A 20,998-nucleotide genomic window follows, 5' to 3' on the forward strand; every position below is an offset into this window, starting at 1 on the left:
GAGGCAAGTAGGAATCTTAACTATAACTATTCTTTAGGGATAACACATGATGTATGCAACCAAATTTTATTTAGGCTTTAAATAATAGAGTTTTTAGTTACTGAAAAAACAACTTTATATCTTTGATAGAACTTCGTATGTATTTTTGAAAAGTAAAATTTAGATTTTATTTAGAGTTTTGAGGTTGATTTCTGTGAATGCATGTTGAATTTGATTTTTTTTAAGAAGAATTGTTATGAATAACTAAATATAGTAAAAATAAAAAATTTAAATAACTGTAGAAAGTTTGATATATTTTTATATTTCGTAAATAGTTTTATTATTTTTTAAAATGCATTATATTTTCTCGAAAAGTAAATTTTAGATTTTATTGAGTGTTTTAAGGTTGTCTAACATTTTATTTAATATATGTTTTATTGCTTTTGAACCTAAAATTGATTTTATAAATTGTGCTCTTTTTTGGATTTAGTAGTTTATATATATATTTAAAACATTGTTCTTAACAATAGGTGTAAATGATACAATTATTATGATTAAAGAAAGAAACTCTTTAAAATAGTTGTTCATGGGAGTTATATTTTGAATAGATTTATATAAATAAAAATAAATAGAATTACTTAAAAGAAAAAACAGCAAAATTGGTAAAGATGAGTGTCTGTTATGAATGGGAGTGTGGTAGTTGTCTTTAGTGGGAGAAGAGAAATGAGAAAGAAGAATTTTAATAGAATTGAAGAATGTCTCTACCAATTCAATCGTTAAACATTCTCTGCCATTTTTCAGCATTTAATGGCGGCAATTCTGGGGCGTTTCTTATGTTTTTCAACTCCTTTTTATATCCCTTCTTCTTCTTCTTCTTCATTTCAAAGGTCTGTAGTTGCCCCGACCTTTCACAATTTTGACTCTTTCTCTCTTTCTCGCCTGCTTTTGTTTCTTTCTTTAATTCCAATAACTCCTTTTTCCACCCAATTACACGCCAACCTGCGTTGATTCTTCTTTTTTTTTTTTTTCCTTCTTCGATTCCGACTCTATAAACCCTATTCTTGTTGTTCTTCCTGATCCCCTTTCTCCTGCAGATTCTGGCTGAACTGGATCTAATTTAACGTGGGTTTTTCTTCAATTTTGTTGTTTTTGTGTTTGTTTTGGATTTTGTGGAAGTGGGTATTTGTTGATCGACTTGTTCTACAATCTATGCATGTAATTGGGTCTCCGTTCTGATTTTGACCTGTTGATTTTGCTCTTCAGCTCTTGGATATGAATATTTTTATACTTTTGATTCATTTTTTAGCTTCTTGTTCAATGATTCTAATTGTTTTAGCTTGAATTTGTGTTGGGTTGATTTTTTTTTTCTTTTACTATGGTCTAAGAGTTAATTACGGCAAAAACGTAACGATTCTACAAGGAATCATCTCTTTGTTACCGGTTTTTTTTTGGTTTGAGATCTGAATCTCTTAGTTTCAAATGCTGTACAATTGAAAGCATTTAAGTAGAAGGGACTGTTCTGCAAATTTGGCCTGTGTGTTACATACATGGAGTTTTCGTTTCTGGTTGGCCAGTAGAGTCATCATTTTCTTGTATGTAAATAAATTTGGAACTTTCTTATAAAATTTGATGTTTTCCTTTGAAACTTGTTGACCTTTAGGAGTTATTTTTCTTTACTTGTCTTTTTGACTTATATTCAGGGTTATTTTCTCTCTGCACCTACCGGTCATTTGATATGTTTAAGTTATCTTTGGCCTTTCACTTATTTATATATTAGTCATTGGTACTTTGCTAATAGCAAATTGTGTACTACAGATAATACTGGTTGAGCATCAAGATCAAGCACTTCAGGTTTTTTCTTTTGAATGAAGATTGAGAGCTTGAAGTGCTGATTAAAAATCAAAGTTATAGATTACAATGTCTTCACCTGGCAAGAGTGATCATAAGGCAACTCTTGATGCTGCCTCATGGATGTTCAATGTTGTCACGTCTGTTGGGATAATCATCGTCAATAAGGCATTGATGGCCACATATGGATTCAGCTTTGGTGCGCATGATAATTCTCCTCTTATATTCAAATTTTTTATATTTCTAATAGTTCAGTTTCCATGTTATAGATAAAGTGAACTTTGTTTGCTTAACATTATTCTGACAAATTTAATTTTGTTGTGAACTTGACCTTTTTTTAATTAATTTGTTTAACATCATGATGCAGCAACAACTTTAACTGGCCTTCATTTTGCCACAACCTCCTTGCTGACTTTTATTCTCAAGCAACTTGGTTATATCCAAGATTCTCACTTACCATTCCTTGACATTCTTAAATTTGTTATATTTGCAAATTTCTCAATCGTGGGAATGAACGTCAGCTTGATGTGGAATTCTGTTGGGTTCTATCAGGTATATATATATTTTTTTTTTGTTAATTGTTAAATCTTCGTTCATCCCCCAAGTTCTAGAATTAAGACGTTAGATCGTAATTCTTCTTTCATTATCAGATCGCAAAGCTGAGCATGATCCCAGTATCTTGTTTTCTAGAAGTTGTGTTGGATAAGGTGCAATACTCGAGGGACACAAAACTTAGCATTCTCTTAGTTCTACTTGGTGTTGGAGTTTGTACTGTCACTGATGTTAGTGTCAACATGAAAGGTTTTGTGGCTGCTGTAGTGGCAGTATGGAGCACTTCCTTGCAGCAGTATGTAAGTAACTGCATCATTAATCTTAAATTGGTGTAAAATTATTTGAAATTATCAATTTATTTTCTGGTATCTTGTAATTACACCAATGGTGTATGATTCAATTTTTATAGATAACTTTTACCCCTATTTATTTATTTATTTTTATTTTATCATGGTGGAATAAAAGAAACTGATAATTTCTTGAACCAATTATTCTTGTAATACAACCTTGGCTTTGTTTCTCTGGGTGCAGTATGTACATCATCTACAACGAAAATATTCTCTTGGATCCTTCAACTTATTAGGTCATACCGCTCCAGTGCAGGCTGCTTCTTTGCTGTTACTTGGCCCCTTTTCAGACTACTGGTTGACTGGAAAAAGAGTTGATGCCTACGGATTCACTTTTATGTCATTGGTAAGTTGTTATATTCATTAGTAGTATACTTTGGGAAAATTCTACTTGGTTTAGAGTTTCGAATGTGTGTAGTTCTAAGTTATGGTTAGCATTGGAGTCAGTTTCTTTTCTCTCTTAAAAAGAAAAAGCTGATGTTGTATGACACTCCTAAATTCTTCTTGTAGGAAACATAAACTGATAAAACATTTCACTGACATGGGCAATAAGCTGCTTAAAAATGGATATATTGATTATTGATATACCTTTAAAAAAATCCAACAATTTTGTTGCTTTATTACCATTTAGGAAATTTGAAATTTTAACCACAATAAACCAGTAGGTAACTCTTGAGTCTCTATACAGAATTCGTTATGTGCATATCAAATTAAGTTCTGTCATTTTCTTTAATATGGCTACTTACGGATGGTTATTGATTATGATGTTGTCTACGTGCGTTGGTTTGGATGGAGCTTGGATATTTTTGTAATGCAAGAAACACTTTGATGATGTGGGGAAAATTAACCCCCCCACCCCAAAAAAAAAGTACTATAAGGACACTCTTCCCATACCTTCCAAAAGCGCACATCAATGGTCAATATGATGCAGTTCTAATATTCCGATGGAATTCATGGAAAACTAGCCCAATTATTATTGATACGAGAGATGAATCATTGAAAAATGTCCAAAGATGCTATACAAAACAATGATATTTGGCTATTTCAAACACATAGCTATTATTCCTTTCCAACCAGGAACTTCATAGCGTGGATGTGCTTGCATTAATGCATAATTTCCTACGGATCATCTCATGCCATGAGTGCTTCCCTACATTTCTTGTTTTTATTGTTGCACCATCCATCTCCTAGACACTTCTATATATTGGAGAAGAGAGAAACTTTATTGAAAGAAAGAACCCAAAACAACCTAGTGGCCAACGAGCTGAGAGATGCCCTTTGCCTAAAGTGAAGAATCAAACAAACTTTCCCAATTTAGATTTGATAATATAAGCAAAGTAGTTGACCTTATCTTAAAAAAAAATTCTAGAACTTTTCTTCTCAAATCTGATTGGAAGACTGTAATCAAGGAGAGGAGTGAAATCTCTTACAGCTTCCATAGTTTCATTGGACAGCGGAAATCCTCCCGCGATAGTCCTTGTTCCTCGTTTCTCAAAGAAATATATGAGCGTCTATAAAATAAGATTGAAAATAAAATACCTAACCTCTTTAAAGGCCAAAGGTTCAAAGTCCCATCCAATATGTAGTTCTGGACAATAACCGTCTGTTTCTCACAGATGGAAGTGTTCAATGATTGAAGGGGACTATTGAGCCACAAATGTAATTCCATCTTCCTTTTGATTGTTTGTTTCAGCGAGGAACAAAAAACCTCACTAGTTATCCCGGGTATAACATAATAGCTTCCAGACATTTTACCAAACCAGAAGTTTATATCAGGTCATAATGGGCTTCCAAAGTCCATAAACTTATGAGAGTAATGTTCCTTGAATTTGTCCACCCGCCACATGCTTGGAATAGTATCAAGCATGTCATGGTTATTGTGCACTCTCTATTGGACATTTCAATATAGCTTTTCTATGATGGATTTTCTTATTGATGAAACTAGGAATCTAAATTCACCCCCAATCACTGTGAAACTGCCTTCTGGTAATCACTATTATCTCTTTTCTAGCGGACTTTTCTTACTTCTAGTCAAGCTTTCTTCCGATGGTAACATCATAGCAAAAGTCAAGAGAGAACTTATTCATGTTTTTTCCCTAATCGCTCTGGATGACTGACTACAGTATAAAGCCATTTCTTTGGCTTTTTTCTTAGAGGGACCCCATTGAAGTTTTCAAAGAATCTGTTAATGAGGCCCGCCAACTCTTTCCAGCCTTTTGATTTTCACTTCAAGAAAAGATGACAAACTTGCTTTTGTTGTTTTTGCAAAACTTCCTTTATTTTGTCAATCTGTTGAATGCAAAGAAACCTATTTTCTTCCGTTGTCTAATAATAGACAAAATTATTAAGAATAGAGAGCTTGCGAGGAAAGGTTGATGATGAGCTTGCGAGACTGAATCTTTGCAGATATTGAAGGGTTGATGATGAGATTTCTTTTATAGGTGTGTTAGTACTAAGTAATTTCATTTGGGACCTACAAAGTCTCGCAACCACAGTAGTTTAACATCTGCTTGGATCTTGTTGGAGCCAGAATCTCATTATCAAAGCTAACCTTGCTTGTGAATCTTTGATGTGCATCAAAGCTTGAATCACCTGTACAAATCAAGGAAACCTTGTTCCTCTTATGTGGATCTTGTCAATAAAAATTTCAATCTTAAATGGAGTATTTATAGTTCTTCCAGGGTGATGCTAATTTAAATAACGCAAGATGCAATTATTTGATTACTGCTTTTTTTCCCACTTGTTCTGCACTTGTTCTGCAAAACTACATGGGCAGTTGTTTACTTATTAACTGATTCTTACCAATGTGTATTTGTTTTCAGGCGTTCTTAATCCTTTCATGTACCATTGCGGTAGGGACCAATCTCAGCCAGTTCATATGCATAGGTAGATTCACTGCTGTGACATTCCAAGTTCTCGGCCATATGAAGACCATTTTAGTCTTGACGCTAGGATTCATTTTCTTTGGGAAGGAGGGCCTCAACTTACAAGTAGTTATAGGTATGGCCATTGCAATTCTAGGAATGATCTGGTATGGCAATGCCTCATCTAAGCCAGGAGGGAAGGAGCGTCGTAGTTTTTCGTCAACGAGCAGTAAGGCATTAAAGCACACCGGATCAGAATCTTCGGACCCTGATGAAAAGGTCTAGAGTTGAGTAGAATTCATAGTTTTTATTCCTCCCTGCATTAATATCCATTGAAGAAAAAATAAAAGGGAAATGATATAGAGAGAGAAACAAAAGAAAAACACTGGATGTTTAACTTCAGTAGATTCCAGGAGATTCTCGACACCTAATTTGGCTGGTCCCTCACTGATTTTAGTTCATTATAGCTTCTTTTTTTCCCCTTTCTTTTATTAACATGAAAAGGGTATGTCATCTTCTGAAAGGATGCAGCCCAAAGTTTCCCCCTACAAAAAGTTTAAATGTTACAGAGACCACAGTTATCAATAGTATAGATATTTTAATCTCCATGTCTTGTCGCTGTTCCAACATTTTAGTTCATTGGTTGACAATCAAATGATAATATTTTATGCTCTGCTGATTGAAATTTTCTTACTACATATGATTACCCCATTTCAATAGCCAAACATTAGTGGACCATTAGTTGCAATCTGGTTTTCTTTCTTCCTTCCTTTTCTTTTTGATTGAGTCAATCTGATTTCTTCTGAAGATCACCCAGAAATTTCTGCACGTGAGGAACATAACTTTGGAATGTGTTAGTGGAAGAAGAAACCTGAATTATTGGAGGACTCTATGCACAAATAGTAACCTCCTGTTGGTTCAATTACTATGGTCCCTCTGAAACCCAGTTTGATCTTCCAGGTTTTTTTCTTTTTTGCCTTCCACAAACACCTTTGAGACAAGGAACATTGCTTATAAATAGACATCCACTGTTGCAATTCTTCTTCAGGGAATAGTATACTTTATCCCTAATATGACACTAGTGGAATATATCATCTGTGCAGGGCTTAGACAACACCTAGAGATTGGCCACGGGTTGGGGCCGGGAATGACTTCTCTATCCTCATCTCCACTTCCCATTTCATTCCCCATCCCCCGAAATTCTCCACAAGAAATTTGCAGTGATCGGATTTCCCATGGAAAAAATTTCCCCTATCAGCACCTCCTGCTTCCTAGGACTTCTCATGTGCAGATTGAAAATTTTTATCAGTGGGTCTCTCTAACTTGTGGATGTGCCTTATTTCCTATTGTAGGTATGAAAAAGTTGACAATCTTTTTCACCACCATAAATCTTTGTTTCTCTGTGCTCATGATTACAGGAAGCAAGCTTTTACACTTTTCCAACTTCACTTGTGTTGTATTATTTTAATATATATATTGGAGACAACCTAATGTTTATAGGTTGGTTATGTTGTTGCCCAGTGGTTCTTAGCCCTCCATCTTTCTGCTTGATGACTGATTCTTTTCAGTGATGGAGAAAAAAACAAGAAGAAAGAGTTGATGAAATTTTGCTAAAAAGGCTTTAGAGAGAGAAAATTAGGTTGAGATACAGCTGCATCTGGGTCCAAGAATATGTCCCTATGTGCCCTAGAATGGCCATAGCTTGCCTAAGATTTGGGTACAAAAAATTTGGACATTATCTACATTCATATTCCTTTTAACATCATTATTCATCTCCTTTGCTTCCTCAATTATCCTCTTGTTTTTGAAAGCTGAATATTATATAGGCTTTTGAGTTGTGAACAGTATAGGATACTGTTCAAGTACTTTTGTGCAAATTATAAGAGAGAGAGTGAGAGAGGGAGAAACACTTCAAACATATTTCAATCAAACAATAATTGACTCATTGCACATTGCTATTTTGCTAATATCAAATCATGAAGGGAACTATCACTGGAAAAAAAAATTATCAAATAATCCCATTGTTTTGAAACTCACTTCGGTTGTTCTTTGTTCATAGTTTTTAGATATTTCTTTTCCTTCTTTCCAAATTTAATGACGTGTGGGGTAGAGATTTGCTTAAGCCTTCTTGTATTTAGAAGTTAAAAAGATAATCTAAGGACGTGTTTGAGATTGATCTAGAATAGTTAAAATTACTTTTGTTATTTTTAAAATCATTCTTAAACATAATTTTCATCATTTGAAATAGCAAATTTAAACAATGAATTTACACGACAACTTGACAAAAAGAATACTAAAAGACAAAAACCCACATGATTTCGGTATAAAATGTAAATATTTTGTCCAATGTTGGACAATTCCCAAAAATTAAAATGTACAGTCAATTAATTAAATTATATATTAATCATGAACATCAACTCTACAAATTGGTTGAAGCTCTTAAAAATCCAATTGGAGCGAAGTTTTAGGGCTTCATGGGCCACAATGACCTTAATATTTGATAGACTTGGACCCGTCTTGGGTACATCATTATTCTAATTTTCTATTCTCATTTCAATTTTCATTATCTATCTCTATATATTATCAAATTTTACCCAAAAATCGAATCTTTTTAATTTACAAAATATATTCATGTTGGTAAAAAAAAAAACAATTGTTATTTTATTGCTATGACCAATCTACGTACAAAAATCAATATACATCATTTTAATTCGGGTATGTGTTGTGAACATAAAGTTTAAATTATTAATATTAAGATAAAGATTATATTCTCATCCCACATGCTTCAAATGAATAATCGGTTTCAAAATTATGAATTCTAAATCAAAATTTAATTTGACTTTTCAATTTTTAAAAGTAAGAATTTTTAGTTTTGAGATGCATGATTCAAATCTTAACCCCTTAGAACAGTTTCCACAATAAATATATATGTACATATATAACTCACTTTTTTTTTTTTTGGGTATTAAAGTGAAGTAATTTAGTATATAATTGAAGTGCACAATCATTGAACAAGACATAAAAGTAATAAGTAATATATGGTTAATTAATGTCATTGAAGTACATCAATAAATTTCTCAAAACAAATAAATGCTTCAAGATGCTTTTAGAATTAACTCATTAATTAATTACTCTATTAATATAATTCAAACAAAAGGAGCAAAATTTATAGTTTTTCTAAGCTATAAAATTATAGATTTAGTCCCTACAAAATTTCCCTATTTCTCTTCTGGTCCCTTAATTATGTCAATCCTAAATACAATTCCTCACTGTGCAAATTTTTTGATTTTTTTCTTCTTAATTTTGGAAAATATAAATAATTTGAAGGTGTTGAATTTCCTTAATTTTTGGGCAGATGTGAGAGTATAGAATTAATGAAGCAATTGGAAGCCAGCTTTGGGCATATCCCATCCCTTTCAATCCGATCTCTTGATTGACTATGGTTAACCTTCGCTGCTTATCTCAACCATCCATTTGAATTAGGTTCATCTTCGATTCGTATACGTCGTAAATGGATTATCATATTTTGCTATACTTGTAAATAATTTTTTTTTTATTTAAAATAATTTATCTTTTTATATTCATAAATTCTTTAATTCATATTTGTTTCATTAAAACGGCAGACAAAGAATAATTTCATAGATAAAGTTTGGTTGATAACATTTTATTGAAAATAAAGGGATTGTAAGAGTGTCAAACCTCCAAACCTAACTTTGATTTTTCTTCCACCGAAGTTTTTCTTTTGCATGTAAAATTAAATCGAAAAAAAACTGTTATTTTACTCTTTGTGTGTGAATATTTAATTTCTATTATGGTCCGCAAATTTCGAAATCAATGTTTTACCGTTCAATTAAACTTTTCTTTTATAATATATTTATTTTTATTGTTGCTCTCGATATTTATAAATTGATTCAAACTTCTAGTTCCATCGTAACACTGCAATTAATAGAATTTTAATCAATTTTGTTCTACATTTTAAATTTGAATTTGAAAGTTTTTGTAATATTTTTTTTCTACAGTTTTGATATTGTAATAATTTTGTATACGAGAAAAATGAATAGATTAATCCGAAAATAATAATAATAATAATAATAATGATGGTGGGTCAAGATTAAGAAAGTCCCAAAAGCGATGGGTCTTGTGTGGGTAATTGAATTTTTATTAAATATTTAGTAAACTATTGATTGGTACTTTGATACAAAGAAACACCAAAAAGAAACTTAGACCCACAAACACCTTTTCAAACATTTCCCTTCTTCATTATTCAACCTAATCCCCTTACTCTTAATTAACCATTACTTTAATTTGTTTACTAACTAAATTAATCCCCTATCATTTTCACACCTAAACCTCATCTCCTATTTACTACCTAGCTTCTCATTTTAATTTAGTAAATTGCATTACTCGTATTAAAAGAAAAGTTGGGTTGAAAATGTTGACTAAGTGAGTAATTAACAAACAAACTTTCTTTCTTTCTTCTTTTTTCTTGTTTACAGTGAAAATGATAGATATGTTATATACGTAGTAAAGAAAATGATATCATGATATATGTTACGTGATACGTATACTCTGGTGATTATGATCATAATTTTTTTTTATAGATTAAAGGTTTAAGTTATTTATTCATCGTGTATTAGAGTACTCTATGGTATATATGTTATAAGAAGCAAATTAAGTCCATAACATATAATATACAAAAGAAGATCCTCGTATAAAATAGATAACACTCTATTCAAATTCAAATAATCAATCCAAAAAGACTTTTAAATTGGACATTTTTGTTTTATTATCTTTGAAGAGCTATGCCTTATATTTTAGCACCTTGTTTTTAGTTTTACCGTTTTCATGGAATGATAAATTTAATTATTATAAACCTACACCAACTTGATTAAATCATACGTTGAAATGATTGATATACAAGTTTGGTTTAATATAGTTGAATATGGGAGTCTTATAAACTCCAAAATAACTTTGGAATTGAATCGTTTGTGATCTAAACCAACCAATTTGATATAAGGAGGAGTTGACCTCATGGACAACTCGATCGTGCTAGTTAGAACACACTTGGGTCATCATGGTGTCAAATATACCTGGTCTCAATCTGGGGTCCTCGGCCTTTGCTCAAATTTCTAATTTAAACTTTGGCTTGCTTTTGAAGTTTTTATCTTTGAAGCTTATTTATAATATGTTTGTATTTTAGAGCGAGTTAATTCTCAATAAATATGAAAACACAGTATTTATCCCTAGCTAAAATATGCCAAAATGAACAAATGCTTGTAAGATTTTCATAAACTAAAACCACATTATAGAAGAAAGAAAAGAAAAGACACTTATTCATATTAATCATTGTTTTATTGATGTATATTTGATCATCTAGATATTTGCCTTTCTTTTTTATATATCACTTGGAAAAAATGATTAATCTATTAATAGGTAGGTCACATTTTGTTCATAAATGAAATTTCAAATGTGTCAAATAAAAGTATCTAAATATAATGTTTATAAGTTTAAATATGTAAATGAAACAATAAGTACTTAATTGTTCGTGTATAGTTAAATTCTCACCTTAACTTAAAATAAGTAGGTAAAAAAATGATTAACAAATCCTGACTACCTCCTACGTATAAGTTTCTAATCTTTTGATCGAGAATATAATATCGAAATACTGAACTATATGAATTAGGGATATTTGTATATCACATAGAAGAGAGAAAAAGAAAAAAGAAAAGGAAGAGGAGGAGGAGGAGGAGGGAAATGGGATTTAGGAAATTAGGGGGGGGGGGGAGTGGGGCCTACGATATATGTGTGGTGGGACCCAGAAAGCGTCCAATAATTGTATGTATCTGTGTGTGTGCACGTGTGCTGTTCTCTCTCTTCTTTTCCAAGTTTTCCTTTTACAATGTATCGCGTTTAATGCCTTTTCCAACTTTTCCAATCACCCCCTTAACTTCTTCTATTTTCTCTTTTTTCCCTTTTCTTCTTCTTCTTCTTCTTCTTCTTCTTCTTATTCCTTTATTTAAATTCTAATGTATATAATAATACAATACTCCCTTCGTATTCCTATTCCCTTTTTTTTTTCACTTAAATTCAAAATTATATACATATATTAATATTGGAAGGAAGGGTAGAGTAACAGTGACAGGCTGGCCAAGCTGTCGGTGACCCAGCAGTCAAACATAAGCGATGGCAATACACACCCTACGTGTCAAATTCATCCACGTCATAATATTGGACATTGGCACGTGTCCATGGCAGCTTCTGGGTCCCCCCTTCCCACAACATCATCATCACCATCAAATTTGTTTTTCGCCTCTCCCCCCCGCCCCATCAAATTTCAATTTACAATTACATCACCATTATTTTTTTTAACATTCATGCATTTACTTTCAAGTTTCAATTATTCAAATGAAACATTATATTTAAAATGCATTATCCTAATAATAAACTGTTTTTCAAACAAGCAATAAATTAAATTAAATTAAATTAATGATATATTATATTTATTAAAAATTGAACAAATTCTTAACACTAGAAGAGGGGAAAAAAAACCATAATTTTAACTTGAAACGGCTATATTATAATCAAGTAATTGAAAATAATTTCGTCCACCTCTACCCTCCTCCCATTGCCAAACCAAAGCTAATAATTCTCTCTCTCTCTCTCTCTCTCTCTCTCTCTCTCTCTCTCTCTCAATTCATATATGGAGTGAGAAATATATTGAATAAAAAAGAAAGAAAAAGGTAGGGTCCATTTGGAGGAAATAATAGGAGTTGTGGGACCCAATAGTACCAAGAGGAGGACAGAAATTTAGAGAGAGAGAGAGAGAGAGAGAGAGAGAGTTTAGACTGACAGTCTCATCAAACTCATCACCCAATAAATTTATGTAAAGTGATTGTGTAGTAATCCACTATGTTTGTTCATTACATTTTACATTATACACTCAGTCACTCACTCTCACATTCTTTAATTTCTTTTAACCCAATCATTCTCCTCCTCCTCCTCCTCCTCCTCTTTTTCTTCTTCACTCAGATTTCTCGTAGTCCGTACTGAATATCTGAACTTTTGACGTTTTATAATTACTTTTTAAAGACATATCTCAGTAAGAAAAGAAAGTTACTAACAATATAATTGACATCGACTGATTGTCAATTTTAACTTGAAATTAGTTATTCTTTTCTTTGTTTCTATTTATGCAAATGAACTGAAACTGATGTTGAGATTGTTTTTTAAGATAAACTAAACCAATTGTTAAATAAAGAAAATAGTACACATTTTGTTATTGTCACTCACTTAGATGGTGCGTCTAAATAATATCGATTTGATTTCTAACAAATTTATGATCTTGAAAATTATGCGATAAATCAATTAAAGTTTTCAAACATATAGCCTAATTATCTAATTGTTTTAAAGAAAACAAAACTTTTATTTACTAATTTTATTTTGAACAGATTGCAAAAATTACTTTAAAGTACAATAATATTCGCAATCACTTTCAAACGTCTTATCGAAAAAACTGAGTTCTTAAATTTACTTAAAAATTTAAAACTTTAATAATTAAATTTTCAAATAATAAACATTAAATCTTGAAACTTAATATTATTATTATTATTGTTACAATTTCTATAATTATATAAACTAAGAGGTTGATTTTATACATATATATAACAAAATAAATATATAATTTAGATTATAAAGTAAATATTTTCGTCAATTTATAATAGAGGATTTTTAAAAAATAAAAAACATCGAAAAATTACTTAAACTTCATAAACAAAATTAATTAAACATTTTTTTTTAAAAAAATGTAGATATTTTGTATACTGATATTTCATTTTAATAATTTCTCTAAATTTTAGAATTAATACTTGAGGATATAATTACGCAATCATGAGTTTATTTATTTTGAGTTGGAGATTTTGTCAACGAGAGAGAGAGAGAGAGAGAAAAGAAATGAAAGGTTAAATGTAATTGGAGGTATAATAAAGGAGAGTACATGTACGAGAGAGCGAGAGAAAACGTGATGAAGCGGAAAGCAAGATTCTTTAAGCACACGACGGAAGCGAGTTTTAATGATGTTGTACACGCTCATTTTATTATTATTAAGAAGAAGAAAGCCGCTGCCTTTCTTGCGTGTGCCCAATAATCCTTTTTTACCATAAATTCCCCACCAAATATCCCTATTTTTCTTACCTTTTCCTTTTCCTTTTTTCTCCTTTTAAACAATAAATTCATCTATGCAAAGGTAACTGTAAAAACTGATACCCTCACCACCCCTTTCCAAATATCATTATTTCATTTCCTTTCTATTTTTCTTTCTCTTTCTTTCCATTTCTTCTAATCTTAAATGTGAGAAATATTAGAAATATCTTATATATTAATTTAAGTTGCAATAATACCATTAGATAAATCTTTTTATTTAAGTGAAATTCTATTGAAATAATGAATCAAAGTTGGAACCTAGAATAAGGTGGCACCCATGTAAAAGAAAAAATTGGATCACCAAACAATTCTATTTTACATCAATGGATACAAATACAAAATTCTAGTGAGTTCCTAAAACAAATACGGTTATATATGTTTATGACATGTCAATTATGATTTAGAAAACTTGATAGAATAAAAATACGTTTTATAAAAAAAAAATTATATAATTAACATAAAATTATTTTTTATATATTTTTTTTAAAAATAAAGAAACATCTACGAGAGACTATTTTACACATGACTCTCAAATCATACACATAAAATTAGGTTTTTTCTTTTTTGTTGGTGTGGTGAGAATATTTTCCATGTATACAACTCTCAATAATTTATATATATGTGTATATATATTTTTTGATATAGAAAGGATAGGCAAACAAGAACAATAATGGGTTATAGCCATGTATAAATTTGTGGTGTCATTTGACCAAATTCCAAAATTGGAATAATTTGTTTTCTTATATTTTTAGGCAGTGTTTTGTTCACCTTTTGAAAAAAAAAAAAAAAATCTTTTTATTCTTTTCCTTTTTTTCACGAAACAAACAATGCAGGAAAGTAAAAGTGTTCCCATTCAAACTGTTAAAAAAAAAAAAAAGAAGAAGAAGAAGAAGAAGAAGAGAATCAAAGCTTTTCAACGAAGTCGCTTTTAAGAATTATTTTGGGGCTTATAGATTTTTATGTATTTATTTGTAAATACCAAAATTCAAAAGAAAAATATGGTTTTTTTTTTTCCTTTCCCTTTGAAAAAGGATTGTTTTCAATATTCTCACTCACATTCCAAAGAGAAAGGAGTTTGAATGTTGAAAGGAAAAATAGACAAATGTGTTAGTTTGTTGCTTGTGGGGTTAACATTTGATTGACTACTTAACCCAACTAAATCCATTTTTTTCTTTTTATGGTTTTGACTAATTTTCCCCATTTATGACTTTTCTTTTCTTTTCTTAATCATTTTAATTTCAAATGTTTACAATTTTATAGGTTGTTTTGTTGGATTTTGTGCAAAATAATTTTCTAAAAATAACTTTATACATTATAAAGTTCTACCTAGTTTTTTCCCCTTAAGAATTATTCCAAAAAAAAAATGGAAAGAAAATCATGTAAATTGTAGTTTCCTAACATAGTTAAATCCATTAATTAATGTTCTTTTCTATTGAATTTAAAAACAATATATATTTACTTAACTGGAAACTTTAATTTTATTTTTATTGTAGTTCGAATGTTGTTCATTTTCCTTTTTATACTTGTTACTTATTCGAGCCTCCCGTAATTTAACTAAATTGCATATAAAATTTAAAATAAAATCAAAATGATTAATCTTGAGATTTAAAGAGGTAATGTCAAGTCAATATGATTGAATAAGAAAGAAATCATAAACAAAATACAATTTATATTCATTTCAAATTTTCATTCTCAACGTGGCATAATATCAAATAATTATTAGCATAAATTGTGATATCGAATTTTGAATCTGTTTTGAAAATATTTACTAAAATACGTCAAATTATCATTTTTAAAAAAAATATATATATTTAAATGGGATATTATTAAATCGACAAGAGAAATACATCGACATATGATAACCAATATTAAAAATTATGCAAACCATACATCATACTATAACAAAAACATAAATTTATTTTGTTTGGAAAAACTAATATATCAATGTATTCCAATATTTATTCTGAGTTCTATTATATTCCCCCCTCTTATGAAGAAAATCCATGAAAAATGTGATTAAACTTATAATGCAAGAAAACCAATTCCCTAAAATAAGGGATTTTTGTTGGCCTATTCTACTTTTAAAAGTTGACTCTATCTTTATTTCTACTCCAAAAATAATATCATCTAAAAACAAAATTCTCTCAATTTTCCTTACCTCATCTACCTATTTTCCTACAACTTTTATCCCAACACACATATTTTTCAAGTTAATTATCATCGTTATTTTCTTAGTGGAAATTTTTGGGCCGAATTAGGGTTTCTTGGGCCTCTATCGCGAGCCCACAATAAAAGCCCAAGTTTCCCGTCTGAAAAGATAATCTTGGAAGTAGTGAAAGTTTTAGGAGTGAAAAAAAAAACTGATCTAAAAAGACAGTTCGTCCTCCAATTATCCGAACCATATCCGACAAAATATACACAACGACAAATATACCCTTCAATGTTTATTTAAATCTCAAAATTGTCCTTCTCTCAAAAGGAACAATTCCAATTATCCGATGCCCTCCGCCGGAAAAATAAAATTTTCCCACGTAAGAACTACAAAGGCACCTGAAATCATTTTATTTTATTTTTCTTTTCTTTTCCCTTTTCATCCCTTCTATCTATTGACATTTGCCATTGCATGACATTTCAATTTCATTACAACTAATGAAGTATAAGTTCATTTTGATATGTGTTAGGAAAGGTTTGATATGAGAATTAATTATTGATTTTAGATTTGAGTTGCACTTCATTTAATGACCAATTAAGCAAGTAACGTTTTTTTTATATACAGTTAATGCATTGTAATATTAGAAAAAATGGGGGGAGAGAGATTCAAAGTAGATCAATTCACATATTTATTGAACTCAAATAAATAAAATGTGATTCGGTACTTGTCAAATTATACCTTCGTCTATAATAATAGAGAAACGAAGATATACATTAAAAACTTTTAGATTATCTAACTTTCGTTTCTATATATAAAAAAAAAAACATAAAAAATATAATCAGTATTTTCAGGAAAGAAACGCTTCTTAACATAACCATATCAAAAGTACAAACCAATTTTCAATAGAGTAACTTTCACGTGATATAGTAGGGCCAAATTACGATAAATTCAGTTAGAGATATTTGGGTATAAAATATAAAAAACAACGCTATCAATTTACATATATATATTTACTCGCATTGATATATAATCATGTCTCCCAATTGAGAAAATAAAGATTGAATGAAATGAAAAGAAATAAAAAATAATAATTAAGTGAATGAATAAATATGAAAAGAAAACCCAAATAATTTGGAAGATAAAAGAAGATAATTAGAAAACTTGACCACATGCATGGAAATTGAAAAGAGGTGACTATTTAATGAAAGGGGAAAGGAAAGGAAAACATGCAATGTAATTGCAACTTCCTTCCACATTGGGTTTAGACCTTCTAATGAATTTGTTTTAAAATGATTAGTTAATTAAATAATCAATCAATCTGAATTATTATTAAAAGAGAGAGAGAGAGAGATGGGGAAAAAAAGGGTTCAATTAATCGATGGTGATGGATGAATCGTTGATCACACGTATGTAAACATAAAGCTAGAGAGACAAAGAGATAATTTTAGAGAGAGAAAATAAACCCAAACAAAAGCCAAAATAAAATTTAAAAAAAAAAAAAAGAAGAAAAAAACTAAAAAAGATTAATTTAATTAAAACGGATACTTTAGCAGATTTCACGTACTCATAACCCTTTTAGAGAGACAAATAAGCTGTTTTGGAGCCACAAATTTAGTAGAAATAAACAAACACTCTATTTTGCTTTTTTTAAATAAAATTTCGAACTTAAATAAATTAAAAAAAAAAACAATTAATTCATAGATAAGCTAAATGAAGCTTTTCTTTTTTTTTTTTTTTTTTTGGAATTAGGGTTTTAATTAATTAAGAATTATGTTAGATAATCACATGGCATGTGAGCAACAGCTGTGCCCATTCTCTCAACTTGATAAATACCCTTCTTACCTTCCTTACTCAGACTTTTGACCCTTTTCTTTCATCTTATTTTTTTTTCTTCTTCTCTCTCTAACCACCAAAGAAAAAAAAAAAAAAAAAAAACCAACTTTCTCTCTCTCCAAAACCAGAGCCTACTGAGCTCTTCTTCTTTCTCTCTAATGGCGGACTTCAAACCCTAAAACCATTCTTCACCTTCTCTTTTTAATTCTTTTTTTCCATTATTAACATCAAAACAATGATACCCTTTTTCCCATCTTCTTCAAATTCCTTTCTAACCTTCTTTTTCTTCTTTGTCTCTCTTACTTTTCTTTCCTTCTCTGTTTCCTCTGTAACTCCTTCTTCTTCTTCTTCTTCTTCTTCTTCTCATGGTGATACCCAGAAGCTGGTTTCTTTTAAATCTTCACTTCCGAATCCATCCCTTCTTCAGAACTGGCTTTCCAATGCTGACCCATGTTCGTTTTCTGGTATTACTTGTAAGGAAACTAGAGTCTCTGCCATAGACTTGAGTTTCTTGTCTTTGAGCTCTAATTTCAGTCATGTGTTTCCTTTGCTTGCGGCTCTTGACCATTTGGAATCGCTTTCTCTTAAATCTACTAACCTCACTGGCTCCATTTCTTTGCCCTCTGGATTTAAGTGTAGTCCTCTGCTTTCTTCTGTAGATCTGTCTCTTAATGGCTTGTTTGGTTCTGTTTCTGATGTCTCCAACTTGGGGTTTTGCTCCAATGTTAAGTCGCTTAATCTGTCCTTTAACGCCTTTGATTTTCCTCTTAAAGACTCTGCTCCTGGATTGAAGCTTGATTTGCAGGTTCTTGATCTTTCTTCTAATCGGATTGTTGGGTCTAAATTAGTTCCGTGGATTTTCTCTGGTGGATGTGCTAATTTGCAGCACTTGGCATTGAAAGGAAACAAAATCAGCGGAGAGATTAATCTGTCGTCTTGTAATAAACTCGAGCATTTGGATATCTCTGGCAATAATTTCTCTGTGGGTATTCCGTCTTTGGGTGATTGCTCTGTTTTGGAACATTTTGATATCTCCGGCAATAAGTTCACCGGCGACGTTGGACATGCTCTGTCTTCTTGTCAGCAACTCACCTTTCTGAATCTCTCCAGTAACCAATTTGGTGGTCCAATCCCTTCATTTGCATCTTCAAATTTGTGGTTTCTTTCGCTTGCTAACAACCATTTCCAGGGGGAGATACCTGTAAGTATTGCAGATTTGTGTTCTAGTTTGGTAGAGCTTGATCTTTCTTCTAATAGTTTGATTGGAGCTGTACCTACTCCTTTGGGGTCTTGTTCTTCGTTGCAAACTTTAGACATTTCGAAAAATAATCTTACTGGTGAGCTCCCCATTGCCGTTTTTGCCAAAATGAGTAGTCTCAAGAAACTCTCTGTTTCAGACAATAAGTTTTCTGGGGTTTTGTCGGATTCTCTGTCTCAACTCGCCTTTTTGAATTCCTTGGATCTCAGTTCCAATAACTTTTCTGGGTCGATTCCGGCGGGGCTTTGCGAAGACCCTAGCAACAATTTGAAAGAACTGTTTCTTCAGAACAATTGGTTAACAGGTCGAATCCCGGCGAGTATTAGTAATTGTTCACAGCTGGTTTCTCTTGATTTGAGCTTCAACTTTCTTAGTGGGACGATCCCTTCCAGCTTGGGATCGCTTTCTAAGCTTAAGAACTTGATTATGTGGTTGAATCAGCTGGAGGGGGAGATTCCATCGGATTTTAGCAACTTTCAAGGGCTTGAGAATCTGATCCTGGATTTCAATGAGCTCACTGGGACCATCCCATCCGGGTTAAGCAACTGCACCAACTTGAACTGGATTTCATTGTCAAACAACCGGTTGAAAGGAGAGATTCCCGCTTGGATTGGGAGCTTACCGAACCTTGCCATCCTTAAGCTCAGCAACAACTCGTTTTATGGTAGGATTCCTCAGGAGCTCGGCGATTGCCGGAGCTTGATCTGGCTTGACTTGAATACCAATCTGTTGAACGGAACGATCCCTCCAGAGCTGTTTCGTCAATCCGGTAACATTGCCGTTAACTTTATCACGGGGAAATCTTATGCTTACATTAAGAATGATGGTAGTAAGCAGTGTCATGGAGCTGGAAATTTGCTTGAATTTGCTGGAATAAGACAGGAACAAGTGAGTAGAATTTCAAGCAAGAGTCCTTGCAATTTCACAAGGGTTTATAAGGGAATGACTCAGCCCACTTTTAATCATAATGGTTCCATGATCTTTCTTGATCTTTCCCACAATATGTTGTCTGGTAGTATTCCTAAGGAGATTGGTTCCACAAACTATCTCTACATTTTGGATTTGGGACATAACAGTCTTTCGGGACCAATTCCACAGGAGCTCGGCGACTTGACGAAACTTAACATTCTTGATCTGTCTAGCAATGAGCTTGAAGGATCAATTCCATTGTCTTTGACTGGACTTTCCTCCCTCATGGAGATTGATCTCTCCAACAATCATCTCAATGGTTCTATACCCGAATCAGCTCAGTTTGAAACATTCCCGGCATCAGGTTTTGCCAATAATTCTGGCCTTTGTGGGTATCCTCTTCCTCCATGTGTTGTTGATTCAGCAGGAAATGCAAATTCCCAGCATCAAAGATCTCATAGGAAACAGGCATCTCTTGCTGGGAGTGTTGCAATGGGGTTACTCTTCTCTCTTTTCTGTATTTTTGGTCTGATTATCGTCGTTATCGAGACGAGGAAGAGAAGGAAAAAGAAGGATTCTACTCTTGATTCTTATGTTGAGAGTCATTCCCAATCAGGCACGACCACAGCCGTCAACTGGAAATTAACTGGTGCCCGTGAAGCATTGAGCATCAATCTTGCAACATTCGAGAAGCCACTACGAAAGCTTACATTTGCTGATCTTCTTGAGGCTACAAATGGGTTCCACAACGATAGTATGATTGGTTCAGGGGGTTTCGGCGACGTATATAAGGCTCAATTGAAGGATGGAAGCACTGTAGCCATTAAGAAGCTGATTCATGTTAGTGGGCAGGGTGATAGAGAATTCACAGCAGAAATGGAAACCATTGGTAAAATCAAACACCGAAACCTAGTACCGCTTTTAGGCTACTGTAAAGTCGGAGAAGAACGGCTTCTGGTGTATGAGTATATGAAATATGGAAGCTTGGAAGACGTTTTACACGACCAGAAGAAGGGCGGGATCAAATTGAATTGGTCAGCAAGAAGAAAAATTGCCA

The 20,998-nt window shown here is 32.0% G+C and overlaps 2 protein-coding genes across 5 annotated transcripts in view; both read left to right on the top strand.

Moving 5' to 3' along the window:
- The first annotated feature begins 654 nt into the window (after nt 1–654).
- On the top strand, nt 655–7,110 carry LOC103484678 (UDP-rhamnose/UDP-galactose transporter 4). 4 transcript variants are annotated; one of them, XM_051088676.1, is made up of 7 exons: nt 655–1,101; nt 1,795–2,026; nt 2,195–2,379; nt 2,478–2,678; nt 2,911–3,072; nt 5,549–5,869; nt 6,399–6,628. In XM_051088676.1, the coding sequence occupies exons 2-7, from the start codon at nt 1,897–1,899 to the stop codon at nt 6,528–6,530; spliced, it is 1,131 nt and encodes a 376-aa protein (XP_050944633.1). In that variant the 5' UTR covers nt 655–1,101; nt 1,795–1,896; the 3' UTR covers nt 6,531–6,628. The 4 variants fall into 4 exon arrangements, with proteins under 4 accessions (XP_050944633.1, XP_050944635.1, XP_050944634.1 ...); XM_051088678.1 differs by having other exon boundaries at nt 6,408–6,628; XM_051088677.1 differs by having other exon boundaries at nt 655–866.
- Nucleotides 7,111–17,811: 10,701 nt separating this feature from the next.
- Nucleotides 17,812–20,998, top strand: part of LOC103484679 (protein BRASSINOSTEROID INSENSITIVE 1) — a 4,109-nt gene continuing 922 nt past the window's right edge. Inside the window, exon 1 of the mRNA XM_008441899.3 lies at nt 17,812–20,998. This exon is cut by the window's right edge and continues 922 nt beyond it. Coding sequence (XP_008440121.1) covers nt 18,010–20,998 — 2,989 coding nt within the window. The 5' untranslated portion in view covers nt 17,812–18,009.

This window comes from Cucumis melo, chromosome 8 (assembly GCF_025177605.1).
Source record: "Cucumis melo cultivar AY chromosome 8, USDA_Cmelo_AY_1.0, whole genome shotgun sequence".
Taxonomy (NCBI): Eukaryota; Viridiplantae; Streptophyta; class Magnoliopsida; order Cucurbitales; family Cucurbitaceae; genus Cucumis; species Cucumis melo.

Coding starts and splice junctions, on each gene's coding strand:
- LOC103484678 (XM_051088676.1), top strand. CDS start 1,897: ATGTCTTCACCTGGCAAGAGTGATCATAAGGCAACTCTTGATGCTGCC. Junction 2,380..2,477: donor ATTCTGTTGGGTTCTATCAG/GTATATATATAT, acceptor TTTCATTATCAG/ATCGCAAAGCTGAGCATGAT. Junction 5,870..6,398: donor CTTCGGACCCTGATGAAAAG/GTCTAGAGTTGA, acceptor TTTCTTCTGAAG/ATCACCCAGAAATTTCTGCA.